Genomic DNA, 19,754 nt, shown 5'->3' with positions numbered 1-19,754 from the left:
AAAAAATATCTAAAGATTCAGTTTGAATGCTAAGTATAAATTCTGAACATATTTCTGCTGTATATGCATGCAAGCCATGAGTCAATCTTGGAAAAAGACAGGTGTGTTTATACATTCAAGATTCAATTCATGCAACACAGCTTTCCATTATTGCTGAATTACAGAAACTGGCAGAAATTTTTTACTACTGTGAAATACTCAAATTGCATCATATGTATTATTTGTGCAATATGTAAAAAAAGGTAGCAGATGGGGATACAACACAGCCAAGGTCCCAAAGGAAAAGAAGGTTCTTTCACCATTGCTAGGCCACCAAGACTGATACCAATAGAAATTAGAGAATAGTCCATCGTATTATAAATCAAACAAGAAAAAAAAAAGCTACAGCATTTCAGTTACTTGTGAAGATGTATGCAGTGCACTGTCCGACACAGAGCTGAAGCCACTAGAGAGACCCATGGTGTCTTACGGGGATACAAGCAACTTGAAACTGGGCACTGTCATTGGTATGGGTTAGGAAGTCTTCATATGCTCCAACAGTGTGACGGAACTGCTAGTACAGATCTAGAGCAATCTAGACCCCAAAATTAGTTTGATTTCTCTCACTAGACACATACTCCCGGAAGAACAGCAGAAGACCAGCTTCTGCAATATACAAAACAGCAAAAAAAGTTTAGCAAGTTCGTCAAGCTACTTCCACTTGCTGACTTCCCAGAAAGGCCTCCAACTATGTTCAGCACACCAAAGAAAGAGTACACATATCATAAGAGACAACAGCATGTGGATACTGAAATCCTGCAGCAGAGACCTCCTGCCCCATGAGGTTTAATTGGTTTTCTCATTACAGATAACTGAGTCTGAACAAAAAAAGCTCTGTGAGAGCAGAGGAGTGCATTTCTCAGATTTAGTCATCCTGGATAAATGAGAGAGAAGGAGATGCAATACCAGAACTTGAATCTGCTGAGAGATACTACATGAGAAATGCCACATACAAAGCTCACCCTGCAGGACTCTCTTTCTCTGCCTGCCATGAAGAAAACCAAAGATTAACCTCTCAAAGCCTGGTAAGCTACTTTTCTCCATAAACTTCAGCTTTATTACATACTGAGTTTTAAACAAGCTAGCAGAAGCCGTATAGATTACTCACAATGGTCTGTTCTCTACCTGGGGGGTGTCTGTGTGTGTGTGTGTGGGGGGTGGAATTAATAGTAGTACAAGCTAGTAGTATAGCTTGTAGCAACATAAATTAACAAAAGAACTCCCCCTCCCTCCAAAGTAATTCCACTGCATTGGCAAGTTCTTTATTTACATAACACGATGCCACTTTGGAATTATTCCACTGCTAACCAGTTGTGGAGGCCTGTCCAACAATAACCAACCTAAATTGCACTGCAATTCCCATGTTGATGATTGGTGGCACGATACTTCCCAATTCACCAGAACACAGCCAATCCCACCCCAGACACAGCAGAGAAGAGCAAAGAACAGCAGGTTTTCAAACTGCAACCACATCAGAGTAGCAAGAGGGAATTCTATACTTCATGTGATGCCAATAAAATACTTACAGGGTTGTGAACTTCATCTGTTGAATGATGAACAGCCCACCAGTCAGATGTCCATTCCCAGGCATTTCCTACAATGTTGTACAAGCCATATCCATTGGGAGGAAATGCAGTGACCTATACAAGATATGGAACACAAGTGCCAGTTCTGTAAATCACTCAACAAGAAATAAGGTTTTTTAATCCTGAAGACCAGCCTCCTGAAGGTACATTTGTCTTTAGTAGGAGTTTTGCCTTCATATCTCAAAAGCAGACACAAAATCAGAACTGCAGAACTATAACACTTTTACCTACTCTGTTTAGATAAAACAGAATGAAAGAATGAACTCTATTATCATTCTCTATGTCCTCAGCACCACATTTTCACTATGCCATAACGCATCTTCTCATTGGTTTTGGAGACTGATCCTCTAAAGAGAGGTGCTGTTTGACCAACAGATGTAGACCTAAACAAAGCATTAATGACCTGACCCTCCATGCCCATGCTTCCAAACTTCCACTTTCCCATTACCATCAAAGAGAAGCAAGGGTGGCTATCAACTCATGCATATGCGGACTCCTCGACTGATGAAGCTTTTTGGACTTACTTTAACTACCATTTAATAATTCATTCACATTCTTGACTGCCTTTAAATCCCACATTGTTTGCCGTACTAGACAGATACAACATTTCCACAAAGGGAAGTTTCATTTATTTTAAACTATTGCATGATTTTTGTGCGTCAGGAACAACTACCCAAAAAATAAAGAGTTCCAAAAACTTCAATGCCAGAAGTGCAGGCAGAAAGTGTTTCAGCTTCTGACTACAAACTGACTGGAAAGGGGGAAAAGAGGTCAGTTTGAGAGGAACTAAAAGTTAAAATGAAAGTAATCTTAAATTTCCAATTAGCTTTTTAAAAAGCATCCCTTGGTAATACCAGTCTGCCGTGAAATATACTATAACTTTAAAAATCTAAAGGTGAAAGAGTACAGGAACAGAAAATAGTCATGACTTACTGTGTTAAACACAGACCTTAATTTTATCACAGAATCATATCATAGAATGGTTTGGGGTGGAAGGGACCTTAAAGACCATCTAGTTCCAGCCCCCCTGGACTTGTTCTTCCTTTAGGAAGACTAGGTTGGTTTCCATATGATTAATTCACTTCAGACACACGTACAGGCGCTGTTCCTTTATATCCATCTTCTGCAGTGTTACTAGTTGGGAATACTCCCTGCCAGATATTGGCATAATGTTGACCTTTCGGTTGAAGCTTGTTGCCCCATGGAAAAAGTCTATTAAAAGACATACAGAAGAACAGTTGTCAAACACTTGTGCCTTTTTTTATTTAAATAAAAAGAAAGACACACCACACACACACCCTGCTTCCTCCCCACCTTACTCTGAAGAACTGTCTGTATTCCAGTTCCATTTGTGCCAACTTCTAGCAGGTTTTCAAGGCGAGCAAGGGACGAGGACAATTCGTCCATGAAGGAGGGAAAGGCAGCACTGCCCTGTGCAGTATGTAGTCCAGGGCACAGGATGGAGAAGACATAAGCCTGTTACCTTGTCTTTCCCTCCTCCCCAAGACCAGTCAGGTAACAAGCGGGTCCAGTGGCCCTACAGTTGCTGTGCAGTGATAATAGTTATTCACTTAAGCTCTTTTGCAACTCTCCCAGCCTTGGCACTAAGCTCCTTCACTATACCTTTCATCTCCTGCAATAACAACAGTCCTGTGTCTTGGTATTTTTTCACATCTCCTGCTCTCCTTGGCTCTCTGTGCTCCCCTCCCATTACAGGGTTGAGATTACGATATACTATTTGGGTATGTAGAGAAATTCACTTCCCTAAAGGAATCTGTTCAGAGTAAGTCAGTGCTGCATTTACCACAGGTGTGCACACCACACAGGAAAAAGACATTGAGGGTAATAATAAAACCACACAAATTCTTCCTTATCTGTTAAACACCAGTTTTGAAACTTTATCAAGGACACATTTGTGACAGGTACCTATTTTCAAGGCCCCCTCGACAGCTGTACTCCCATTCAGCCTCAGTTGGTAATCGTTTCCCTGCCCATGTGCAGAATGCCACAGCATCATTCCAGGAAACATGAAGAACTGGATGATCCATTCTGTGGAGCAAAATAAATAGGACAAGATCATCAGTAGAACTAGGCAATTTCACAGCTATACAGCACAAGCAATTTACGAAACTTTTAGAGATGGCCAAAGGACTGTGAGTAAGTTCACAGTTCAGTTACAACCGGACAAGCATCAGATTAGTTTTACAGAGAAGCTACCATTTAAAGAAAGACAGCAAGATGCTGGGAGGGAAATGCAGCCATCAGAAAAAAAAAAGGAAGAAGAAAAAAAAATAATCAGCTGCTGTTTGTCTCATTGTGCTTTTACATGCTGCTCTACAGTTTACAGAAAAGCTCCCATCTTTGGTTTGGTTCCAAGACTGCCCTTACAACCCTGGCTTCTCTTTCCAAAAGGAGGCAGAAAAAATGCCTAGTCATTCTTGTCGAAAGGATCCTCCCCATCCAAGCCTCTAACCAATCGAGATACTTCAAGAGCTGAGAGCCCTGGTCCAGAAGACAGATACAGAGGGCTTCCTATTAACTTGTCTTTCCTGCCTCATTTCACAAGTCAGCATACACCTGGTGGTCCATTAGGCTACTTCCATGGGGCAAGTTCACCAACAGTTGTACTAGGCTAGATTTGCACCATACTTCTACAAGACTAGATTTACATGGCAGGTTTCCAACTCTTATCTGCTGACTGTGACCTAAATTTCTCTGTCTCCCCCTAACAACACCTCCTGATATTATCTCTATTTTTGCCTCAGATAATTCTTTCATTGCCCTTGGAGAACAGACAATGGACTTGTTACTAAGCAGTTCAGCCATCAAACGATGTTACACTAACATAGCCCTGTCCTTAGAGAACTCAAAAACATGCCAGCCTCTAGTAGATCTAGGCTACAGAGCCTGACTTAATTTCAAATGACAGTTTCAAAACTTAACTAGATGATTAAGACAGCTAGTGCCAACTTCATTGACATCTGCCTAGCAAGAGAAAGAGTTGCAATGTAAGAGGTCACATCTAAGTAAGCATGCCCTAACACTCGTAACTGAACAACAGTTTTCAACATGCCCAACTTGGGGCTAGTTCTGCAGTATCCATAAAAAGCACCCGAGATTAACGAAGGCTTTTGATTTTCTAGACATAAAATTCCTTCCACTTCTGAATGGAAAGAGACTGCATGAAGACATGGATCAGCAAATTTCAGGGTTCACACTAGCAAAGCACAGTACTAACTATAGACTGTTAGGAAAAAGCACAGTTTTCCACAGCATTTAGAGCTGCTAGATAAAGTCACAACTGATTTTCCACAATAATCAGCCCACAAAGTCAGAATACAGTAAAAAGAACAACACTCTTCAGTACGCTGCTGCCAGAGAGATATGCTTCCAAATCTCAGATGGACAACATGCTACACAGATTCCTAGAACATGCATACAGCTCAAATTTAGTCTGCCTCCCCAAAGCCAGATCTGCACTGAATACTCTAAAGATACTGACCCTCTAGAGATCTACTGTTTCACTACTGACATCTAAATGTGACTAGAAAACACTGAAGCACATTTCAGTACGGTCTCTTTTCCCTCAGGTGGAAAGTGTTTATACATCTTTTTGAAATTCTGCATCATTGACCAGATGACCCCTAGAAGATGAGAAAATAGTAGCAGAAGCAGCAGCAAACAGGTACCTAATTAAAGACCTTTTCTTGCCCCCACCCCCTCCTGATGCAAGTCAACAGATACATTTACAAGCACTGTCTATTATAATGGAATGGTCATTCACGGCTTACCTGTTGGAGATACTAGAGTCAGGACCTTCGGGGTGCTTCCAGTTGGCTCCCTTCACAGGCAACCACCAGGGAGCAGCTGCAACCTGAGAAGTGATGAGAATGGCCAAGGAAGAAGACTTAAGTTCCCAGCTAAAGGTTATTCTGAAAAAAACTGTGCGAACACAGGCTACAAAGCTGTCACTCACAGTTCATGGCTCTGTCTGCAGCCAACTGACCTGTTACATTCCAGATGATCTTTCATAAACCAAGACGATCATTTGATCTACATTACAACACCGCTGCTCAAGGAACAGCCCAAGATACAGAACAGCACAAAGAAAATGCCACCCAAAAACAAGCAAGAGGGAGACTAAATCCTGAGCATACTTCTCTGAGGTACTGGCTGTCTCTCCTTCCCTTCTACATTTTTCTCACCTGCAGATCTGATACAAGACACAGTTTATTCTTTTCGAAAGCACAGCCTTCAGCATACTATGATGGACCACACTGTCCTCTCACAAATTCTCAGTTCCTGACCTCTGAAAACATCAGCCAAGAACAGATGGTAGTGATTGGAAGAGGTGACCTGGAACATTAGAGTATTACTCCATTCTTTTACAACAGTATGCCCACAGTACAGTTGAACCAGCTAACCTCCTGGCTGACTTCAGTCTGACACATTCTGCAGAAATGATTAAAAAAAACCCAAACACACAACAGTTTTGGCTTAAAGAGAATTTTCATCCCAATTATTTGCTCCCTAGACTCAGTGTTTTGGAATAACTACAACAAAATCCTGATGACTTCCTTTAACTAGGGTTAAAACACATATCTTGCAACACATTTACTTTCCAGTTAATTAACTCAGTAAGCCGATTTTAAATTATTTGCTGTCAGCTTCCAGAAGGTGGAGACAGAAGAGCCACAGAAGTGAAGCCTTTTTTTTTTTTTCCCCAGTTGGTTTGCTGAGCAACATCAAGCAGTCAAAACACTCTAATAATGCAGACATCAAGTACTTCTCTCTAATAAAAGCCTCAAATTTGGTTCTGCAATGCCAAGGAATTATTGCTGGAATACATTTGTTAAGGATTTCTTCTATTAAGCTTACTTCAAAGCAGAGAAGGTCAGTGCACAGCACGTTTAACTATTCTGTTCCCACTCACATTCACTTAGAAATACTTAGCTTAATAATGGGTCCCTTCAGAAACTGAGGCAGAAAATAACACTTATACTAACCATCAATAAGTGGTTTTATTCCAGCAGTCTGAATGCTTGCTTTCAAAACACTCCTATTACAGAGATCCCTTCCATAATGAACAAAAATCTAAGTAAATAAACCTCCAATGCTTTAGGAGTTAAATAGCCTACCAGCTGGTTAGCCCTAGACCTAGGAGATGCAGATGCTTCTCTAACACTGGCCTGTAAAACCTTCAGCAACTTCTGCCCTCTCTGCTGCCCATCAGCTTTCCCCACTCAAAAGATGGCAAAGGGAAGAAGCAGAATATTTCTTTGTCTTCATCATGCTGATAAACCAACTTTGTAAAGTATTATGCACACACGTAGGAACTGTGCCAAGAGTGTGACCCTTTAACTCACCAAATCCTTCACAGAAAGTTCGAAAGCAAAAGTCACTGAAAGCTGGTACTCCGGAGACAGAGTATCAGTATGGTCAAAGAATTTTAACAGCAGCTTCTAGGAGGAAGCTGCATCCTTCAACAGTGAAGAGCATTTAACATGTAATTACTTGTATGTGAGAAAAAATAACTATGACAAGCATCATTTGTTAAGAAAAACTCTGGTCAAAACTACCCAGCAGATCTCTCATTTGAACGTTTCAGTAGGAAATTAAACTGAAGTGCCTAAGAAACAGAAGTACTGCTAATACACAAAGACATATTACCTTATTTTTATATCAGCTGATCAGTGTATGCTATAACAGTTCCCATGACAGCTTTTCATTCTTCTCCCATCATCACACACAGATTTTGCCTACAACATACATCTGGGTACCTTACTCAAGAGCTCTTTGTAAATCAATAGCAATCCTGGACTAAAGCTGCAGAGCTGTTGGCTTAAACTCAGCTGAAGAGCCTACAGCTCTTTGTGAGCTCTAGGGAAGAGTGCTGGAATCCCTAAACGTGCTGCAGGACTCCTTCAGGCTGGGAAGCCATCCACACACGGGTTTCCGACACTCTGTGCCAAAGCTAGTGAAGAGACATCAGTGTTAAGCACAAAAGCAATAAAGATGTTCTCAGCTGCTTGCTGATGACTAAGATGTTCTGTCCATGTGCTCTTCATCTAAATGGGACCCTCCAGGCGCACTACGAAAGTAATGACATTTCTTGAAGATCCTGCTTTCTGATCTCCCTAGCATAACAAGCACAGAAATTGACAACACCAACCACGTAATTCCGGCTCAGTATCCGACAATGCCAATGACATTCTCACCACAAGCAGAGCCCCTACCCTTTTGAAAAATGCATGAGAAGCATTTATCTCTTGCTAGAAACTACAGTCTTCAAACCCAAATATGGGATCTTCAGAGAGATACTCCGCTCAACTCCCATAGCGCTAAAGCTTCAGAACGATCAAATGCTAAATAAAAACTACAGTCAGTAGGTTTTAAACTAGTCTAATTTCACCAATTCCTCATCTGTTTTGAGCTTTAACCTTTAATCTACACTCAAGATAGAACAGAAATCCAAAGTTAGAATTTTACAGATCTTTAAGGAAAATAAGAGCACTACAGTATCGTTTGCTAAAGGTTCTCTGTGAATCTGAAAGATCACAAGTAAGATTTCATCCCAATAGTTACTAAGCACAACACATTTTTGTAAATTTAACTGCTGGGGTTTGGATTTAAAGAAAAAAAAAAATCTCTGCAGGAGACTGCAAAGACACTTCAGAAGACTTCAATTTTGGAAAACATTTTTGTTATGCGAAAGAAAAAGCAGATGCTTTCAATCAGAATGGTTTATTTTAAAATGAGAAAAATATAGTGTCTCCGCATGAGAGCACTACGTGTGCACGTCTTCTCTTTCTGGCTCTGCTGAACTGAACACCAAATGGCTGCCAGTCTTTTCAGAACACCCAGATCTTTAGAGACGCTACACATATAGTACTAGGACAGTGGTAACAGTGATAAAGTTCATACAGCCTTCAATAATTAATTGGAAACTTATCTAAGTCAGCCAGTGACACCAGTGAGCATGCACCAAGATGCTCCTTCCAAAAGAGAAAGTCATGTACCTGAAATTTACAGTCCTTTCAAAAAACTTCTCATAAGTCTTTAAAGCTTTTAATTGTTCTAAATCTAATTAGTAGAAGAGCTAATTAGACAGAGATATTACAACATCACAGTTAATACAGCAAAGCCCTCCCTCACCACTAATGAGCTTAGTTACTTTCATAAAGCTTAGTATTCTCATGCTTCACTCCGAAACATGTGTTCTGTAGACGGGCAACAGATTAATTTTGTAAAAATAGCAGCATATGCTGCTGAATACATCTTGAAGAGTTACTGAATTAGAGGACAATATCTCCTTCACTTTAATTAACTCTTCACAGCACAGCCTACCACTTTTAAGAGAATTGGTTAAACATTACCACCCTGCAAACATTATGCAACTGCGTTGATGTACAAGGAAATGCAGTTCTAGGAGCAAAGCACATTTCAGAGGCAGAGAAGCTCAATGCTTGTTTTGGTCTGATCCAGCTGAAAACTTGGATTATCCAGCTCTGTGGTCCAGGATTAAACTTTAAGAACTCACTGTTCTGCTTAACACAGGCGCATAGCGCTGTGAAGAAAAGAGAACACAATATGATCACACTGGGAATACTAATACTTAATTCCAACCTAGAAGTTTTCCACTCAAATGAAGCTATTTGAAGAACTGAAGCCTATACTCCCACTATCAGTTTGCATAAAAGTCAAAGTTTTAAGTATTCAATTTTCTTTTCAAAGTAGGCTGGAATATCCTAACTTTAATGGCCCCATTAGCTTGTGATTTCAAGATTTTTAAACTACTTTACAATCCTATTGAAGAAAATTACTTCCCAAATACACGGATAAAAAACGAAAGGGGGGGGGGGAAACATCAGCAAAGTCAATTTCGTCGTCAGCATTACACTGGTACTGGTACTGCAAAACCAGTAAGTAAAAACCCTTGAAAACACACCCAAATCCCCCAGCAAATAACCATGAAAACATTTATAATAGTCTTGCACCTAACTTAGAAAAAAACACTCCCCCCACTTTACCTCCAAATTTCAAATTCAATTCACACATATATTAGAAAAAATACCAAAAATAAACTCAGCTGAGTAGCTCATCTTGGCTGTAATTCCATTTCTAACATGCAGCAATTCACTTGAAATAACAAAGCTGTAGATTTTAACCTTAAGTCAGGCACAGAAGATGAGAAATTCATGCTGTTATCCAGACATGTAGCACCAAACACCTTTTTTTGATGTGCTCCATCATTATAATGCTTTTTTAATATAATAAGGCCTGCATACACTAGGTCAAGATAACCATTGGGAAGAAGCAAAAGTTATTGCAGACTAAGAACTTCAGCAATTCAGGAATCAACTGTCTGAAAAGAGATTTGCAGAGGGAAAAGTAGTCTAAGTCTGGAAAACTCTCCCAGAACCATTTATTAAGCCGTGGGTTCTGAAAGATACACACACTTCAGTTTCAGAAGCTGACTTAATAGGTTACCACTTGTTTGAATCAGGTTGTGTTAAACTCTGTACATCTTTAATTTGCAATAGCATCCTCTTTGCTGCAAAAGCAATGTGTGCATCAGCTGGAAGCAGGGAAGTTATGAAGCAATATCTCTGAGAAATATACCCAGTGGTCTGGATACCCTCACTGCTAGCATTGGTAGGACTTGAGAAAAAATTAGTTATTCGGTAAAGAATATAATATTTGGATGAGGTTTTATTTTATCCATGCAAGGCAGATACACATAAATCTCTGTCAATTTTTCCTCCTCTAAGCCATATCTTAAACCCTGAACTGCTGATTAATGAGCTACTGAAGAAAGAGGCAGACAGAAAATAGAACATTTTTAGTAGGGCAGGAAGTTTCAGAAATGAAAATAATTACTGTGCAACAGATAAGCCATTGTCATTTTCCACTCAGAAACCACACAGAAATCACATAAGGTGGGGTCCTGGTCACAAGTAACTTAACATCTATTTTTCTAAGTAGAATCAGCATGCCTTCCTAACAACCTTCAAAAACTTCTTCCCTCACTAAGATTCAGAGCAGAGATTTCACTCCCACCTCCATCACACAGCTCCCAACTGCGTATCCCTACAGCATCTCCTTCCCTCCGCAGCAGGGAAGCCCACTCTGCCAGCCAGGCACTGCCAGTAGACAGGTACCATTCACCTACACCTGCCTGCAGAAGCAGACTATGGGTATGAAGAGGTCAGTCGAGCACTGGGATCGTGATTCAGCAGCCCCAGACATCAGGAAGCAGCAGCTACTCTGGGCTGCTGCACTAGCACAGCCCAGCTCCCAGCTGATGCTAACCCACCCCACATTTTGGCTGACAGCTGTCAGGTCCTGCTCTGGACCAGGGAGGGAAATCAGCAGAGGGCAGAGATGAAGCTTAGCCCCTCTGCTCTGATTCAGCTTGGCAGTCAGATTCAGAATGCATCACTGCATGAAGGGCAGTTTGAAACAAGCCGGAGCCAGGCAGTGGTCCCGCTCGATTTTAGAGCCATTTTCCAAATGCAAGGAAAACCCTTCCAGCAGATGCGTGCTCCCTGTTCACCTTCGCCAGCCTGCAGCTCCGCTTCTCCACTGAGAGCGGCAGGAACATGACCTGTTTCTATGCAGTGCACCATCTCTATAGCAACAGGCTTGCATTTAAGTTGAAACAGCTGTAACTGAGTCAGGGAGACATTGCAATGTAAATAGTGTGGAAGTGAACACCACTTGAAGACTCAAGACAACGAATAGACCTCTCCTAGCCAGTTACCATGGTTGTCATAGTAGCTGCACATGGGAGATATAATCTACATATGCAGCTATAATTCATATTTGTACTTGAAGATACTCTGCAGAGAAGAGCAAACCTTCTATAATTATGTACATAAACTGAACCGAAACATGATTGTCAAATTCTCCACCAAATCAGTAATTAAGCACACTGAAACAGCTTAGAAGTAGACAGCTGAGTATTTTTTCCAGAAGCTAATACTTGATGTTGACAGCTTCTGCACCACTGCAAGTCCCATGCTATTTATTTATATTGCTCAGAAGTCCCAGCTCCCAAAAGCTCCAATTACAGAAGAATCTGTTTTCATTCTTATTTTCTAAGGTTTCTAGCCTCCCTCATGAGCTCAGAAATTAAAGCAATAAGGATATTTTTTTTTGTTTAATATTGAATATTGATATTGTTTGCCTTAAGTCCCAATACTTTAAAGCACTTTGAAATTGCAGTATCGCAAAAAAAAGAAAGGCAGCAGCTTTATAGATTAAGAATAAATACATTTTAAGTGATCAGTTGCAGAAAATATTTCAGACTTAATTGGAAACTAGCATTTTATTTTTACAAAGGGACCTCTTCCTTCGTATAAGGAAAGGTCATTGAATCTCATTCAAATAGTGTAATACTTCACAGCTATGTCAATCCTCCAAGAAAAATAACCAAAAATATTTGATGCTAAAATCCAGTAAGATTCATTAAGTGCAAGTTTTGGAATCCAAAGAAGCTTCTTTTGAGGAACTGATATTCCTGGTGAGTTCCATCTCTGGAAGTCTATTTTTCAGCCAACATCTAAATCTGCACTCAAGCTAGTAATTTTTTCCAATAGCCAAGTGAATACGAGCTTTAAGAAAATAAGGCTTGTATGGATACATCTGCAGCCTGAGGCACAAGCAATGCCCCATTTTAAAGTTGTAGTTTATACTGACCGTTATGGACCAACGTTACTGGTAATTCCCAGTGACAGACTCTTCCTGCACATCGTTCTTTATCCCAGTAGTGGGAGCACGGCATAAGAAGACAGAGATTAATAGTTCAATAGCAGCTCCACCTTCCCAGCTCCTCACAGGCAATAGCCAAACCATTAGGGTCTGCAAAAAATCAGCTCACCCATGCCTTTGATTGCCATTTTCTTTCTGAAAGGTCTCTGAAAAAACAAAACCAAGTGTGCTAGAGATGAAAGTTACCCTTAAAGTAGCAATAAGCGTGTTTGTCAACTTCTGCTTATGCATCTTAGGCATGTTGATGTTTTAACAGTAGCAGACAAACTATGCAATAACCTATCTGCTTCCCCCCAAGCCACAGATAAGCAAAGTATTGCACGCTGTCACTCTCCATAGTAACTGCTGCAGACAGCAGTACTGCTATCCTACCTGCAAACATTGCTTGTTTCATTATTAATTTTAAATCCTATTTGAAATGCTTATGTTTTCATTGGTTTTAGAATGGGATTGTGTCCTTTGAGTTACTGGCTAGAGGCACTGGTATAAATAGGCAAATTGCACAGCTCAAGACCGCTGCAGAAGTCTCCATACAAACAGGGATGAAAGTAGCATTCAGTAGTTCTAGATTGACCAGAACTCCTTAATAGTATTTCCTCAAGTCTGCCAGGAACTAATTTCATCGCATTCTCAGACCAAAAATTCAATACCTCCTAAAGACAAATTAAGTATACAGATTTGTATGCTATCGGTCTCTTCATTGCAGAATTTATCTGGCCTAGAAGCAAAAATTATTTTGCTATCTTGCACAAGCCAAGAATCAAAATGTTCCTACTACTCTCCAGTGAGAAAATCTGACTTACACTGTATTCCAGTCTTGGTAAGTGCTACCCTGTTTACCTTTTTCAGGGTAGATGCACAGCAAGCAAAACACTTGCAGTTATTTGCAGGTGCTCTCAAATCCCCTCACTGGCAAGCACGCCCCAGTACCTTCTCATTTCACAGACACCATCCCCATGCTTTTTGCTCTAGGATACATTAAAATGCCTTATCAATGGCATTTTACAACGGCATGGAATAATAGCACCGGGCATGCATTTCCCCCCGTCTGTACTTCCTTCTGAACTCAGTCAGGAAGATAAAGTAGGCAGTTTTGTCATAAAATAAGAATAACAAAACCTCTACATTTTGAGCTTTTTCCATTTCCTCCAGTTCTCTCAAAAGAGAAGGAAAGAAAAAAAAAAATATCTCCGAGTTCCAAGCTGTTGGCAATTCCAGGCTGTGTTTCATCTATGGTATCTAAACCAAAGGCCAAATACCCAAGAAAAGCCATAACTTAATAGCTGTAATAGATGCAGTAATTAGTAGTTAGTTTTAATCTGCAAGTCTGAGAACTGATTTTAATATGTGAAACTATCCAAACTTGTTAAGCCCACACAAAATGATTTAGTTTCAAAGGACCTTCGCCTCTTAGCCTAGAAAATCCTTTTTTACTTGAAAAGGTCCTCACCAGTTCTATCAGTAACACCCTCATCTGTTACAGTGCTAAATTTTCACTATCTACCACATCACCACTGCAAACTCAAAAGCCAAAACTAAAACTTGTGTTCCCAGAAGTCTAGAACAATTCAATTATTGGTTGCTACACCCCTTTTTACTGCTTCCCTTCCAGAGGAGGGTTAGGTCCAACCTGCATTCCTGTAGCAGTGGCTATCTAAGAGACCACCTCACCTCCAGGAAATGCACACCCAAAGCTCCAACAATTATAATACGTGCTAAGCTGGTTTGCTCCTGCATTAGCTTTCACCAGCCCCACCTCTGTTCTAGCTTAGCGGTCTGCTTCCTTTGAGGGCCTACGATAACTTTGTCTGGTTTAAGAACTGGAAAAGCCAAAGTGGCCAAATAGAGCAAAACCCCCAGATACTCCCCAACAGACACATGCACCTCATTATTTATAGGAACTGTTACAAACCATTTAGTTCAGTATCTTCACTGCTACCTCCACCTAGTTCTTTAACTGCGTATGAAATGCTAATTCCAAAATATACATTCCTGTAGCTCTTCCCCTATACTCACAATTGCATTTAGCACCTCTGTGCTTCAGCTGGAGAAAAGTCTTATCAAAACATGTCTGAGACACTAAGGCAAAGTAAAAATATAGTCCTTTCTCCCATCAATTTCCTGGAAGGATTTTCAGTACCAGTAATGCTCCAGTGTTGAGATCTTATTTCTGCTTTTCACAGCCATAGTTATGATTCAAGACGACACATACCACAACCTAAATATTAGCGGATTAAGACATACATTGAGAAAAAAGCCTTAAAAAAGCCTATTGCCGATCATTACAATCTGCTGATACAAACTTCACACAATTTACACTTTTTCTAATTACATTTGAATGGCTATGCTGCAGTAGCCAAGTTTTAAAGTGCATTCACTTTTCTTTATTAAAGTAACTGAATAGCATTACATTCCTTTCACCATTTTTTCCCCAGCAGACACTAGCAGATTTTAAATATTTGGGGCAATTTTCTTCCCCCCTCCCCTAGTTTCTATTGTTTCATTTAAGCTTACAGATGCTTAGCAAAAATTCACTTTTACAGAACGCTTAAAGTCCCTACCCCATAGTTGGGGTGCTTCTGCATTTTGCAATAAGAAGTTTCTTGCAAGACATCTACAGAAACTTGTTTCTTGAAAGCATTATCTATAAAAAACTGCTAATACATTGTATTAATTTCAATCAGCCAAAATAAGCATGGCCTACACAGAATTTGGTTGCCTGAGCAGCAGTCTCACTACATTATATCCTAATGCCACCTCCCATGGCTCATGGTTCCCTTCCCTGCAACTGAAAGATCCTTACTTGTTCTAGCTTACAAATTACACTGTCACAAAAACCAGTGACCCTCAAAACAACTAAGGTCTGTACAGTACTCGCAACATTTATAACCTCTCACAGAAAATGCATACTGGACATGGTTTTGAGAGGCAGAAGCACACACAGATAGAACTCTAAGCTGTACCTTCAGACACAGTTATCTTTGCAGCTCCATTGCTGAGCTGCTTTCTGACACCTTCTCCTTGCAGGCCAAGTTACTTCCTAGAACTAGGATTTCATGGTATCTAGCTGGTGAGGGGGTAGGCAGACAGGAGGAACAAAAGTGGCTTTAGTTTCTTTTTCACCTCCTGACAATATTACCACATTTTACAACATGTTTGCCCACAGCATCAGCATGAAGTTTAGAAGTGCCAAACTACAAGGCAGGCAGTCACTATTCTCCAGATCACCCTACCAAAACATTTAGTACAATCTTTCTCTGTGTCTATTTTGACAATGCTCTGCATTCTAGCAACTCGCAAAATGTCCAATAATGAATACTGAAAACATGGCAAAAGGACAGTCTCCTAAAGTTTACTTCAAACAAATACAGAAAACCTTCATCAAGAAGCAGCCAAAAAGACCAGTTTGGGCTCCATTCCAGCTGTCTGGCATAATACTTGTTCTGTTCATATTACAGCCAACACTTTAAAATTCGGCTGACACACCCAGTAAAGTGGCTCCCAACACCCTGTATGTGTTTACACAAATAGCCAAGACTGAGCTTACACCAGCATTCTTAGGGTTTGTTTTAAAACTGAGAGCGTGATTTAGGGATTTCTGCATCACAGAACTAGGGCAGGAAAAAATTTCTCTAATACCAACTGTTGTGAAGATGAAATGAGCCCATCTGGATTTATCCTACCTTCAACATCAGAATGCTAGTACTTAGGAAGTCCAATTTAATCTTCCTATATCTCACAGTACACAAATGTTAGTCCCGAATTAAAAGATAAAATATTCTTGTAATCTTCCTTTCCTTGCAGTAGGAAGCAAAACCCCACCTTTTTTGCCAGTCATTCACAGCCCACATTCACATGGGGCTTCATGAAACCTCCAATCTATCAGTCTGCCCCTTGGAGATAGAAATCAAACTCTACAGACTTTCCCTCTCAACCAAGAGCATCATTTATACAGAACAATTAATATTCACTACTCTGAGTTACCACACCATGCTCACAGAAGAAAAATTCTTTGTGTGATAAACAATCTTGGAGAAAAATCAAGCAACTTAATACTGAAGTCCCAGGTATTCTCAGTTGTTTGCCATAATAAATAACAATCCTCTGAACTCCCGAGGTTGTACCTTGGATCAACTGACATGCATAATGAAAACCTTGCTACTAACTAAAAGACATAATGTCATCTCAGATTGTCCCACCTCTCTCCCTCTTTGCTTATCTAGTATCAGGAGGTGCAAAAGGTGGCAACTTGTGCTCTTCTGTAAGTGCAGTTTCACTGAACACTTACTTACGTTTAACTGAACTATTGCCAAAAGATGGAGTTTCAGTCTTGCTACTACCTTATCCCTGCCCCATGTACATCCTGCTTCCCTGTGTTGACTCAAGCAGTTGCAGAATAAGCCAAGTTAGCTTTGCTAAGCCAAAAGAAAATTAACCAAAAAAAGCTGAAGAAATGCCCATGCAGAGTAAATGCTACTTGAAGCCACCCCCACCCCCTAAACCTGCCACACTATGCACATCAGAATGCTTCATTTCTAAGGGCTTTTTAAAGGCATGGGACAAGAGACCTGGAAAAACAGTGTGTTCATCAGATCTGAGGATAATTCTGACAGGAAGAGACCTCAGGAGGTCATCTTGTCCAAACTTCTGCTCAGACCAGATAAATTCATCCAGATGACGACAATACATAATCTGCTTACTATTGGGACCTGTAAAGGTTAAGTAACTTGTTAAGGAGGAGGTAAATGAAGCCTAAGAAAGGAAAGGCTCAGCAACACATTCACAACAGAAAAAGAAGAGGGGCAGGGAAGCTTTGCTACCAACATTTAAAAAAAAAAACCAGCTAATATTCACTTCTACTCAACAGGAGAAGCGGATCAGCACCAGCTGATCATCAGCATGGCACCTACCAGGATTGCTATGTTGCCCTAGTAAGATGAAGGGAACTGAAAAAAGCATCAAGGCATATAAATCTTCTACAGAGATGGAGGAAGCACAGCTTAAGCCATTCACAACATTATGAGTCTTACACTCTCAGGTCTGCCATCAAAATGGCACTTCTTTGGAATATTTGCCTCCAGTTAACATAAAAAAAGCACTCACTGTGTTAGTGCATCACTTAGATAGCATTGCTGTTTTATCAGATACACAGATTATCCTCATTTTCTTAAATTGGTAGGATCTGGGATTTGCCCACTTTGCTTGGATGCAAGACTGCATTGGCAGAGTCTGCCAGTCACGTTTACATATGCTCTTGGAGCCAGCAGCACTCCTGTTCTTTGCCTACACAGCACAGCACTCAGCACATGCTACTGACATTGGAATTTCTGAAGCATCACACTGTTACATGTAATGCAAATAAACAGCCTTCTATCTGCATCACTTACTACAGTCCTAAATATCTCTCATTATAAGGGGAAAAAAAACACCAAAAAAAAAGGAGATTGATACTCACTTCTGCTAATCGGAAGCAGATTTTTTTTTTTAAATTGTTTAAAAAAGGTAAAAGAGAATAGACTGTAAATCTTCCACACTTGAGGGCATCTAATCTTTTAGGCCAAACACCACTCCATAGACCCCATTATATATGTGGCTTTGGGAACACCACACAATTTCAATACTACTGCCACAACTGCTAACACATCTACCCCAGTGATTAAGTAAGTTTTGCTCTGCTGTGTTACTCACTGCTTGGTGGATATCAGCCTTTACTTCTTCACTCAGCATTCCCTCGAACACAAAGGAATCCCCAAATTTCTCTGCCTAGAAAAAAAAAAAATTAAAAAATCACCCATATTATGAAAGGAATGTTATTTTTAAAGCTGTAAATGTGAGTGGTGTTTTATCAAGGATAAGGAAATTCTAATACTATTTTTGATTTGTCTTTCAAGGAAGCTATTTTGGAACAGAAGAGAAGGCATTTTACCTCTGGATGTCACTGTTCTTCAACAGCAACTGGACAGATGGCAGCTCACAAAGCTTCTGCAAATGTTTTTAGATTTATTAATTAAAAATGCAGTTCCAATTGTCCCAACTGTTTTAAAATGCTGCAGTCAATGATCTAACATTCAGAGGAAGGCGTAATTTCTCTTCATTTTCCTTTGGGAATCACAATAAAAGACTTAAGCCTTGTCACTTGCTGCTCCATCATCACTAGCACCATGTATTAAAAGTGCTGTAACAATAGGAGAGTTAAAGAGTTACCCAATCATTATGTCTCGCATTATATAAAGCCAAAAGAAAACAAAAACCACAAATAATTTTTCAATGGATCACAGTACATGATACTAACATAGTTTTTTTTTCCCTTGGTAAACTAAGAGAATTGATATACTAGGGAAATCAAAACTACAATTCAACACATTTGCCCTTCTCAGTTTCTTCCTTTTATTATAGGCATCCAGAGACTGAGACTGATGGCCATGAGTTGCTTCTGCACACTCAGAACTCTTCAAGCAACACAGTTTGAAAGAAGGATCCCATTGTCCTGGTTTTGGCTGGGGTAGAGAGTTAATTTTCTTCTTAGTAGCTGGTACAATGCTGTGTTTTGGATTTAGTATGAAAACCATGTTGATAACAGAGATGTCTTAGTTGTTGCTTACTCTAGATGAAGGACTTTCCAGTTTCCCATGCTCTGCCAGTGAGCAGGTACACAAGAAGCCAGGAGACAGCAGATGCAGGACAACTGACCCACACTAGCCAAAGGGATATTCCATACCCTAGAACACCATGCTTGGTGTGTAAGCTGGGGGAAGTTGGCCAGGGCCTGCTGATTGCTGCTCAGGGACTGGCTGGGCATCGGTCAGCGGGTGGCAAGAAACTATATTGTGCACCACTCTGATTTTTTTAGTTTCTTTTGTTTGCTTCCATCCCCTACCCCTTGTGTTTTATTCCTCTCTCTTTCTCTCTCCTTTTCATCACAATAGTTATTATTGTTATTATTATACTTCAATTATTAAATTCTTATCTCAACCCATGAGTTTTACCTTTTTCTGATTCTCCTCCCCATTCCACCAGGGCAGGGGAGGGAGTGAGTGAGCAGCTGCGTGGTACTTAGTTGCCAGCTGGGGTTAAACCACAACACCCACTCACCACCCAAACTACAATAAGTTTTAGCCTATAGTTGTGATCTTTATATATTCAGTTTCAGAAAGGAAAGAGAAGAGAAGAAAAAAATAATCTCTCTCATTTGCCCAATCTGAATAACCCAGAGAGAGGCAAACAGGTTTATCACGAAAGGGACCCCAGATTTCAGTCTGACAGCCTCTATCAAGGGCACTTTTAAAGTTTCTTAAAAAATACTTTTGGTTCAACAAGATAGCTGTACACCTAGAGATTTTTTTTCTTCAGGTTTCT

The 19,754-nt window shown here is 40.2% G+C and overlaps 1 protein-coding gene and 1 long non-coding RNA gene across 4 annotated transcripts in view; one reads left to right on the top strand and one right to left on the bottom strand.

Annotated features, from left to right (window-relative positions):
* Positions 1-19,754, bottom strand: part of SUMF1 (sulfatase modifying factor 1) — a 38,921-nt gene that overhangs the window by 12,791 nt on the left and 6,376 nt on the right. For 2 of the 3 annotated variants that reach the window (XM_055806286.1, XM_005240213.4), the window contains exons 3-7: positions 18,087-18,161; positions 5,417-5,499; positions 3,552-3,674; positions 2,723-2,837; positions 1,566-1,679 (exon numbers count right to left, since the gene is read on the bottom strand). In XM_055806286.1, coding sequence (XP_055662261.1) covers positions 1,566-1,679; positions 2,723-2,837; positions 3,552-3,674; positions 5,417-5,499; positions 18,087-18,161 — 510 coding nt within the window. The remainder of the gene's footprint in view (positions 1-1,565; positions 1,680-2,722; positions 2,838-3,551; positions 3,675-5,416; positions 5,500-18,086; positions 18,162-19,754) is intronic. The other variant, XM_055806287.1, reaches the window with a different exon arrangement.
* On the top strand, positions 405-19,678 carry LOC114012896 (uncharacterized). The gene is made up of 3 exons (XR_003555632.2): positions 405-1,064; positions 5,216-5,310; positions 18,290-19,678. It is a non-coding gene; the product is annotated as an uncharacterized LOC114012896 (long non-coding RNA).

The sequence above is a fragment of the Falco peregrinus genome, chromosome 5 (genome assembly GCF_023634155.1).
Source record: "Falco peregrinus isolate bFalPer1 chromosome 5, bFalPer1.pri, whole genome shotgun sequence".
Classification (NCBI taxonomy): Eukaryota; Metazoa; Chordata; class Aves; order Falconiformes; family Falconidae; genus Falco; species Falco peregrinus.
This window is presented reverse-complemented; position numbering and strand designations above follow the sequence as displayed.